The sequence below is a fragment of the Primulina huaijiensis genome, chromosome 13, assembly GCF_012295235.1.
Source record: "Primulina huaijiensis isolate GDHJ02 chromosome 13, ASM1229523v2, whole genome shotgun sequence".
Lineage (NCBI taxonomy): Eukaryota > Viridiplantae > Streptophyta > Magnoliopsida > Lamiales > Gesneriaceae > Primulina > Primulina huaijiensis.
In genome coordinates, this window is record NC_133318.1 from 3,980,398 (window position 1) to 3,990,423 (window position 10,026).

Genomic DNA, 10,026 nt, shown 5'->3' on the forward strand with positions numbered 1-10,026 from the left:
GGAACTATTTTCTTAAGTGGATTTCAATATTGTTCGTTAATGTTAACTTTCTGAAAATACCAAGAGTGGATCCTTTAATCTCAACTACTTAAATTAAAATTTGACCAATTAAAATTTACCCATCAAAGATTCAAACAATTAAAATTAAAAAGAAACAAAAACAAAAACAAAACAAAAAGACATTGTAGTGGACATTAGCTTCCCTGTGGATACGATATCGGACTCACCGAATTATACTACTTTTGGACAACCTGCTCTTGGGAGTGCAACAATCAAAGCGACAACAGGATATCAACAATGGGCTAACAAGAACGATAAGGCTCAACATGAATGTCATACCAGTATGCCCTAATCTAAATGCCAAGAATATGTCATAATAATAATCATAGATCACAACGAAAACATTTAACAATTTACAACAGCCAACAATTCATACACCCGATCAATGTAACACAGAATGACAATTAAACATAATTTATGTTTTACCGTCGTATGTTACCGAGCTGTAACATACCTATACCAACTTGACAATACAATATCAACTTCACTTCAAGACTCTCGGCCTAAACAAAACAACAATAAGCCAATCATGAAAACTACATTCCACACCAATGTCCGATTTGGCACAAAATAGCATAAAATTTGTATCTCACTCAATATTAAATCAAATCAATATCCGCCAATTGGAAATTAAAGATAACTCAATTATCTAAGTTTCTACAGTTGAAACCATCTTCAGAATCTCAATAGATTATTCTCAGAATTTTCAAGAACACACTGCTACTCAACAGATTTTCGGACAAAATCTCGTATTGAGCAGTTTTGGCAAAATGAGCATAACTATCTCAATTCTTAATGGAATTTAACGAATCTTATATCATTACGAAGACAACACTATCTCTAAAAAAATTTTTTTGAATCACAAGTCCAGAATCCGAGCGCATAATTGACAAAAACTCGAATTAAAGTAGGTGTCTTGCACAGCATAGTTTCAGAATTCGATTTGACACATTTTGGTAGAAAAATCATATCAATTCCGTTTCTTATCCAAATTTGATGATTCTAGCGGCTAAAGAAAGCTAACAAACAGAGATACAGGTTTGTTTTAGGTTATTTCTACAAATTCAAACTACAAAAATCGCAGCAACCCAAAAACTCTCACCCAAAACTGGAAGAATTCGCGCAGAAACAGAGCACCCGAACAGCAGCTTCGATCTACCCGAATCCTTGCTCAAACTTCGTGATTTCTGACTTGAATCGAAGGCTAGGATGTTAGAAAGACACCCCTTTAGACCGATTGAGATTTGGACGCCGGACGGAGGAGATATCGCCACTTTCCCGCAGCTGCTCCAAGGGTTGTGAAAATTTGGGTTTGGGGAAGTTTCTTTCTTTTCTTTTACCTTTACTTCCTTCTCTCTCATCAAGGTAAGTGGTGTATATGTATATGTATATATTGTGTATTTTGTTACTAAAATAGTTACTCAAGCCCATCTATCCCGGTCTGTATTTATTTTGCTCTCGTGTGTTATTTAAACTCTATATGTATTTTATATCGTTAAATTCTTTGATATTCTAAAATACATGTTTTAACACACTTCTTGAAATCATTTGGCATAAATAATTATTTTAATTTACAACTCAATAATTATTTTAATTTACAACTCAATAATTATTTTAATTATGCCAAACTACCGGATAATTAATTACAGGGCCTTACATGGATGCACTAATTCCGCCACGCCTGTCTGACAAATGTCTTTGGAGATTGCTTAATGTTGGGATTCACCTCCGTGTCTGCCTATGTCTTGCACGCATGGGCTTCTATGGTGTCATTCACTGTGATTCAATTAAATATTATGATAATCATTTGCTTACAGCCATTGTTGAGAAATGGCGTCGTGAGACACACACATTTCACCTTACAGTGGGCAAGACAACAATCACCCTACAGGAAGTTGCCTTTATTTGGGGGTTGAATATTGATGACATGCCTATAACTGGTGTAGATACCGCGTACAACAAAAATACTTTACAACAATGCTGCGCTACTTGGTTGGGTTTTACGCCTACATCTTCGCAGATTAAAGGTGCACTTCTTTATCTCACCGCTTTGCTGGACCATTGCCTAAATAATATGATTAATGATCAAAGCACTGAAGAGGACGTAGCACAATATTCCCGTTGTGTTGCATTAATGATCATTGGTGGATGTATGTTTCCGGACTCGGAAGGTGCTGTTGTGAAACTTATGTATTTGCAGTTTCTTGATGACATAGAAATAGTGAATACGTTTAGAGGGGGTTCTGCTGTGTTGGCATATCTTTATAGAGAGTTGTGCGACACATCAATGAGATTAAAGGTTGATTTGAGTGGCCCTGTTCAGATATTGCATGTAATTTTACACTTTTACTGTCATTATTTGTTGTAATTAATTTTTCTTATGATTTGACTATTTCTGTTGTATGTTATTACAGATTTGGGTGTGGTCTAGAATTACTCTTCTTTGTCCTGATAGAGCGCAACAACTATCTATGTCAGCAGAGCAGGCTGGAGATGTGCTTCAGGGTCTACCATTCCCACCATACGGCGCACGGTACTAATAAGAAATAATTAACATTTATTATTATTATTTTGTTATTTAGTTTTAATGAAACTATTGTGTACTTTTATAAACTGCAGGTGGCGACGCGGATTCTCTAGGACACACACGGCCCATCATTCGGTCCGTATAATGAGAGATATGCTTGACAGGATGGTAGAAGGGCGGGTAGATAAATAAATTAGTTTTTTAGAATTTGAAATTTCTTACAAATTCAGTCTGAATTATATATTATCGACTTGATAATCTTTTTTTCATTTTATTTGCTTCAGTTTTTATGGACAATTTATGATATGGAATCCCTGGAGGTTAGCAGAATTCTTGATGGAAATAGAATTCATCTATGTCGGTCGGCATGCACATTGATCAATTTTCATATAGTTGAGATGCATAGACCAGAGCGGTATCTCCGACAGTTTGGAATGCGTCAGGGTATTCCGCCACTTGCTACTAACTTCGACAATTTCCATAAACTGACGCGACAAGGCCGGAACAACTTTGATTGGGCGACATATCACAAAGATTTTGTAGAAATGTGGAATGACAGATATAATTTTGTGATTGGTGGGGATTATGTCATACCTGGTACACCCGCCATCACAGTGGACTATGTTGGTTGGTATCATCACATTTCACAAATAGTGCTCTCGCCGCCAGTGGTACCTTCAAACATCATGGGCTATCATCTTGTTGATGCAAACTACCGACAATTTATCGTAAGACATGTTCAATTTATCTACATATGTACGTAAATATAATTTATTGTATTAAATATATGTTACATAACGTATGCATCTATATCACAGACACGCCCAGCTCATGTGCAATATCCACCGATGTGGACAGGAAATGAGTTTGAACCCGGACCATCATCTTCAAATATGACATACACTACTCCGCCAGTGGTTTCAAGCTTTCCATCGTATGACGCTGGTTACTACACTCCATTTGCTGGTAGTTTTACACAATTTTTACAAAGTGACTTTCGACCGAGTATGAGTGAGAATCGCCCTATATTTAACACGTCGCCCATACAATTTGAACAATATTCTGATACAGAAAGGTATGAGGTTGGTGGGAACATTGCCGATACCAGTACATCTGCAGCCCAAACAAGTACGCATGGAGATGATGAACAGATGCTAGGTCGTGGACGTAGAGTAATCAGAAGACCACCGTGTGGCACTGGAGGACATATATAATCTTTTTGAATGGAGATTTGATTGTGATTTATGATTACAAAATCAATAGATTGTTGTTATGTGATCATTCAATTGGGTTTCACATAATTTGAAATGAAATTTTTAGATTTTTTTCCCCAAATTCGACTTATGGATGGAGGTTGGATCACTAAAATTCGAACAAATGGAGCACTGAGAAATGCAAATTCTTAATTTTTTTTAAAAAAAAATGTATTAAGCATTAAATTTATACGTGTTTTCATTTGAAAGATGAAATTTTATTCTTTCCTTCTTCAATGTAATTAGTATTACATTGAACAGATGTATTTTTGGATGCTGATTGATATTTTTCAGAACACACACAAAAAGAAAATATTGTTATTATTATACAATACATAAAGAAAATATTGTTATTATTATTATTTACATGACTATCACAGTGCAGAACTACCGCAGATGCATATGGCAGTTGAGCAAGGGGAGACGAGCTAAGAAATATAGGCACACTAATAAATAATCGGCAGCAGACGAGGATCACAAAAGATGGCGCCTTGTGATTGACTATCGAAGAGTCCGAATCCCGAATATCACGACATACAGCAACTGCAAAAAAAAAACACACTAAATTTACATCTGGGGACTAAGCAGTATCAGAGTAGAACGACGAACGACTACCAAAATGTTACGATGAAGTATCTATGAAGATAGTTGATGAAAATATAACAGCATGAAATGAGAGTTAACTTCAAATCAAAGAAGAATTTTCCTTTAGAAAGAGTTCAAACCTTGCAAAAATTTCAGTTGCAAGATTTACAGGTCAACGCCCTCGTCAAGGCCTTTGGAGCTGATCATCACATTAGAATCAATCTGTTTGTCGAACTTTCTTTTTCTCCGCGACTCGAATTCTGGGAACCCTTCCATCTAACAAGAACAAAAGAAAAAAAAAAGTTGAATGCTTGCGGAATTAGTTGTACAACACAGGCACGCAAAATATTTAAATGGTTTCACCTGTTGAAAATGATCCATAGATATTGGGTTTCCATGGAGGGATATATTCTGCAGACTTTTGCAATCTTTCAACAAGTTTGGAGGTATCTGTGAAGTGTAGGACACTGATTAATAAATCCATTGATGGTAAAAAAAAATTCAAATCATCAGACAGGCGACATTACATGGAAAAGTTATAACTTTGGGACGATAGAACATAAGGACTCGATTAAAGTAACTCAGGTACAACAAATATAAAAAAAACACCGCCGCAGATTATTTTGGGTCATTTTAGCATTCTCACACACCAAAACCTAACATGCAACAGGCGCCACAACTATGTGCATTAAAATAACAATCATTTACTTAAGACTAACCAAAAAACATATAAGACCAAAAATAAAATGAAGTTAACTGATACCTGTTTCAGGTCATTATTATCCAAACAGAGAGACTTTAGATTAACGAGATTGCAAATTGAAGCCGGAAGCTCTTCAATAGAATTTTCTGTAACATATATATATTAGAAATTAAAACTCAATAATGCATATGCAGAGAAGAGTAGAAGTATAAGACATCCATCATTCTAAACTAAATAAGACACCCTTCTAAACAATCTCTCTTTTACGCCATATACATTGTAAGTGAAAGGAATGAATAGATCATCAAGAAACTGATGGGGATAAGACTCATATATGAACATCAAACACTGGAAGATGCTATGGACACAATCAGACAAGTTCCTCAAATGAACACCATTCCATTTGTTGCTAACTGAGTGGTGGTCTATGCTGACTTAAAGACATTTGAGGCTAATTATATTCTGTACTGTTTCTTGGGAATTCATGCATTGGTATATTTTGCAATCACAAATTTTGTACTGCTAGAACATTCAATTTGTATAATTGAATTGAGTGTCCTACAAAAAAATTACAAAAAGATGCATCTGAAAGTACCATTAGCTTGAAACTCCTCCAGCGAGTAACAGCTACCAATTGACTCCGGAAGAAACTTTATTTCGTTGTTTGATACATTTAACAGCACCAACTGCAGAGTCCAAAGTTTTGAATGACTTTCTTCAGCATATACAACATATAAAACAAGTTACTGCTATCAAATAATAGAGATTGGATCCAAAACCCAGTCAAGTAATGAATTCAAAATCAAACCACCTCATGATGGGCATTTTCACCTGTTCATTATGTGATAGAACCCATGGAAAAGCTACAATTCATCTTTGCACTGTGTATAGGTATGGGATAAAGAACTCAATGGACAACCTTGGTCCTATTGAACTAGTGAAAGTGAAGATCTGAATGGAAAAGTTAGGGCTAAAAACATTCATAGTTGCAGGGGTCGTTACAATTCTAGTTGTTTGAATAATGGATCTACGAGTGAGTGCTCCTACGCACCAACTGAAAATGCCCATTCCTTTTTTCATAAAATATGAAATTAAGGTAATCTTCGTAGCTCCAACCTAGTAAAAAGGCTTTAATGCCCTTTGTATAGGTTGGGTTGCTGGATACGGGATTCTCGTAATAGGCTGGACCAACATCCATCCAAGAGAGGGCAGTCTTTAAAAACAACAAGGTATATGAATCCCAGGTGAGCCAACAGGTTAAGAGTGGAAGTAGATCAGCTTACACTAAGACCTTCCCTTACTTGCTTCAATATTTAATGGGCCTAAGATGGGTCCTAATATAAAAGACAGGCCCAAGAGTTCCCAAGGCCTCTGAAGAATCAAGATGTGGGGGAGAATGGGAAAAAAGTGACGAAGGGGTGGACTGTTAGCGCATTCTGTTATTTAACTTATTTTTCCTTGAAAAGTTTTGTAACTAAAATTGCTAGAGGAGAGCAAGAGCTCTTCTACAGTCAATACTCTGGGTATATATATATATATATATAAACTTGCATTTCAGCATTCAGAAATATATTTGATCTATGAAATCTGAGTTGCAACACCTTCCTCCTTGGGGCTCTGCACACTAAGCCAATCCTTTTCTTGACATCAGGTGGAGTTATTAAGAAATTCATGGATTTTGGATAAAAGGGGAAAACACTTTTGCAATATTCATTGATTTAAAAGGGACATAATTAATTATTAATAAATTAATAATAATAAATTGAAAAATAGAGAAAAACCGGCTACCGGAATCGAACCGATGACCATCCATTACAAGTGTGATGCCCTAACATCTGAGCTAAGCACAAAAACTCTAATTTATATAAAAAAGACTGGGAAAAAGTTTTAATATCCGAACATTTCCTAAAATAAAGGATAAACTGAATCAGATCGGTCTCCCTCAATCGAGAGACTCGCTTGCTTCACTTCAACTTCATAGAAGAGGAAGGAGATATGCTTAGGGGTGATTCCGAAGCCTGGGACAGCTATACCGATGTGTCAACAGTACTTCTCTGAGCTGATCGAATATCATTCTTCAACTTGTCAGGAAGCTCGTAATTTCTTTCAAAATAAATTACTAGATCATTGTCAGGTGCATGGACAAGACGCAATCAACTGAAGTGGACCTTTAACAACTAGATCCCTGAACTCTGTTATGATTCTAATCATACGGCTAACTTATTATATCAGCACTGACTGACATCATAATAAATAATAAATAAGTAAAATAGTGAAGTTTGCTTAATTTCTCTAAAATAGGAAAATACACTAAGAAACAAATCAAGTCACAAAATCTGAAATATCTTTTAACGATAAGTGAAACATTAGAATAAGTAAACTCACATTGCGCAAGCTCCCTATAGTTTCAGGCAACTGAATCAACAAATTTCCCGATATTGATAGCCTCTCCAGTTTTACCAACTGGCCCACTGAAATTCACAATAAGTTTCACTAATCAATTTAATGTTAGAACCTTCAGTTTAAAGCAGTAAAGGGTGGTTTCAACAACATATTGAAGTACAATCCTTTCATTTTGAGACCAAGAAACTCACATTCATCAGGCAATGTGGTCACTTTATTTCCATCGAGTGTCATAACCTTTAACGACTGAAGCTTTCCTAAGTTCATTGGAAGGCGCTCAATAAGATTATCAGCTAAAATCTGTGAAACAAAGATTAATCAACCATATATGTGAGAAAACAGATGTCAGAATGATACAATCTAATCGTCAGAAGTAACAACCTATTCAAGCACACTGCATGATGAAACTAATACTACGTCAAAAATTCCTAGTCTTGGTGTGCCATCCCTGCCCAAACAAAAGAATCCCCGACAATATCAATATTGAGTCCCAAAACTTATTTATTGATTTTCTCGCAGGAAAAAATAGCCCAGAGTATCTTATCAATTTCGGGAACTCTTGGATAGCAAATAAGGAAGGTTGTCGTCTGGAAAAACATAGTGCAATAAAGATCTTCGTTCTGACAGATATTGTTTTTTTGTTTCATACAAGACAATCATGAAAAAAACCTAAACAATTTTAACGTCTATAAAGAGTTTAAAACAATTATGCAACATCTGTGAACTCTTGAAAATATCATGCTAATACTTTTTACTTTACATATAGCGTGTAAAATCACAACTATCCAAAAATAATACGTGTTGGATTTTCTCAAACTATTAAAAATATACAGAAGAAATTATGATAAATAAAAACAAGTAATATTAACCTTTATAACAAAAAGTATTTAACTCATGCAACAAATATTCAAACAATTCTCCAGGGTCAACACATGCAAATCAAAATTCTTACCAAACGCTGCAAATTAATCAATTTGCTTATCTCCGTCGGAACATCAACTGTCACAGAAAATAAGAGAATTTAGGAAATTGAAGAGATTGACAAGAGCAAAGTTAATAATATTCGCTAGTAATGATTTTGCAAATCTACAAGACACACTAATGCCCCACAATAATCCAAGTTCACCAATTGTATTAGAACGTTAATGATGACTGAATTGTTTTTATACTTGAAAAATTACCCAATCTGTTATTCGTTAAATCAAGTGTGCGCACTGATCTTTCCAAATTGAGAACGTCATCCGGAAATGTCTGTAAACCATGGCAGATAGGAAAAGATCAACATTTTCAGTCAACATAACGCAAATACATGTCAAGAGAAAAATATTTTCAGCATTCAAACATCAAATTTAATGTCAGACAAGTTACTATCAATTTGCTACAATATTTGAGAACCTTATCAACAACAGAGAACACAAAAATCAACTTGTAAGTTCTACAGGAATCCACAAATACTCAACTGCCTAAAACTAACCCAACCTACAGACTAACAGGGATTACCAAACATTATGTCCTTACATCTTCCTAAATTTTTTCAAACTCAAATTATCCATTATTCTAAGGAAAAAAACCTGCAACAGTAACACCGCGTAAATATTGAGAAATGCTTCATTCCTCGCATGCAAATAATTTTCAACACCAATACACCATCCACTGAAGCTATCACGAAAATTCAGAAAGAAAAGGGAATCCCAGGTATCCGATCACCTTAAAGTATAACGCATTAAACAATGATGACACCAACAATCAAAAGAAAAAGGGGGGAAAAAGATGGTACCTTCAATTTAGAATCACGCAAGGCTACGATCCCCGTGGACCGCCATCGAGCGGCGCGACTGGCTCTGGAATCGGCGTTCTTACTGCTGCAACAACCCATTCAGCTCAATTTAATTTACCTTTAACGATCAAGAAAAACATTAGAAAAAAACTACAGACTGTAAGATTTTTCCCTATTTTCATTCAAATTCTTTGGAATTTGGTAACGGAGGATAAATGATTGAGAAATATCTGGATTCAATCAACGAAATTTTGAGAGAGAATCTGAGATTTGAGAAACCGCGTTGGCACGTAGTCTATGCTATATGGGATTGATTATTGGGGAAATTTGTAATCACTCCATTTTTTCAAACTAACTTTCTCTTTGCTCTACATCCTTTTATTTCTTTGGTTAAACTCTCTATTTTTCTAAAATTTTTAAAACCATCCTTAAATTTTATGATTTTTGGTACGTGACATTGTTATATCTATCAAACCTGTTCTTAAAGGCATATAATCTCAAGACATACAGCTACGCAAGGTTTCCAGGCTATATACCATTTTCAAATGATCGATTTTTTTTTTAAAAGACCCATCATACTTCCGTATAATAAATTGAACAGTTTACCTTTTCGACCAGAATGTCGTCGGGTTATATCCACCGAATTTTACAGACAGCTCCTCATGGTCCAACCACACAATCGCAACCGATGGTTTCTGACGCAGATTCCTTCAGCAAC

The 10,026-nt window shown here is 35.3% G+C and overlaps 3 protein-coding genes across 5 annotated transcripts in view; 1 reads left to right on the forward strand and 2 right to left on the reverse strand.

Annotated features, from left to right (window-relative positions):
* The window catches only part of LOC140956344 (uncharacterized), a 9,270-nt gene extending 7,884 nt beyond the window's left edge, over positions 1-1,386 (reverse strand). For all 3 annotated transcript variants that reach the window (XR_012171446.1, XR_012171447.1, XM_073413058.1), the window contains exons 1-2: positions 1,163-1,386; positions 515-563 (exon numbers count right to left, since the gene is read on the reverse strand). The gene's annotated coding sequence lies outside the window, so the exon portion shown is untranslated. The remainder of the gene's footprint in view (positions 1-514; positions 564-1,162) is intronic.
* A 331-nt stretch (positions 1,387-1,717) lies between these two features.
* Positions 1,718-3,801, forward strand: LOC140991894 (serine/threonine-protein phosphatase 7 long form homolog). The gene is made up of 5 exons (XM_073462059.1): positions 1,718-2,392; positions 2,475-2,593; positions 2,680-2,767; positions 2,872-3,315; positions 3,406-3,801. The coding sequence occupies exons 1-5, from the start codon at positions 1,718-1,720 to the stop codon at positions 3,799-3,801; spliced, it is 1,722 nt and encodes a 573-aa protein (XP_073318160.1).
* A 343-nt stretch (positions 3,802-4,144) lies between these two features.
* LOC140990868 (plant intracellular Ras-group-related LRR protein 7-like) lies at positions 4,145-9,596 on the reverse strand. The gene is made up of 10 exons (XM_073460708.1): positions 9,309-9,596; positions 8,713-8,782; positions 8,484-8,530; positions 7,723-7,831; positions 7,514-7,599; positions 5,724-5,814; positions 5,189-5,274; positions 4,789-4,875; positions 4,566-4,701; positions 4,145-4,383 (listed from the first exon to the last, which is right to left on the reverse strand). The coding sequence occupies exons 1-9, from the start codon at positions 9,405-9,407 to the stop codon at positions 4,591-4,593; spliced, it is 786 nt and encodes a 261-aa protein (XP_073316809.1). The 5' UTR covers positions 9,408-9,596; the 3' UTR covers positions 4,145-4,383; positions 4,566-4,590.
* Between the last annotated feature and the right edge of the window lie 430 nt (positions 9,597-10,026).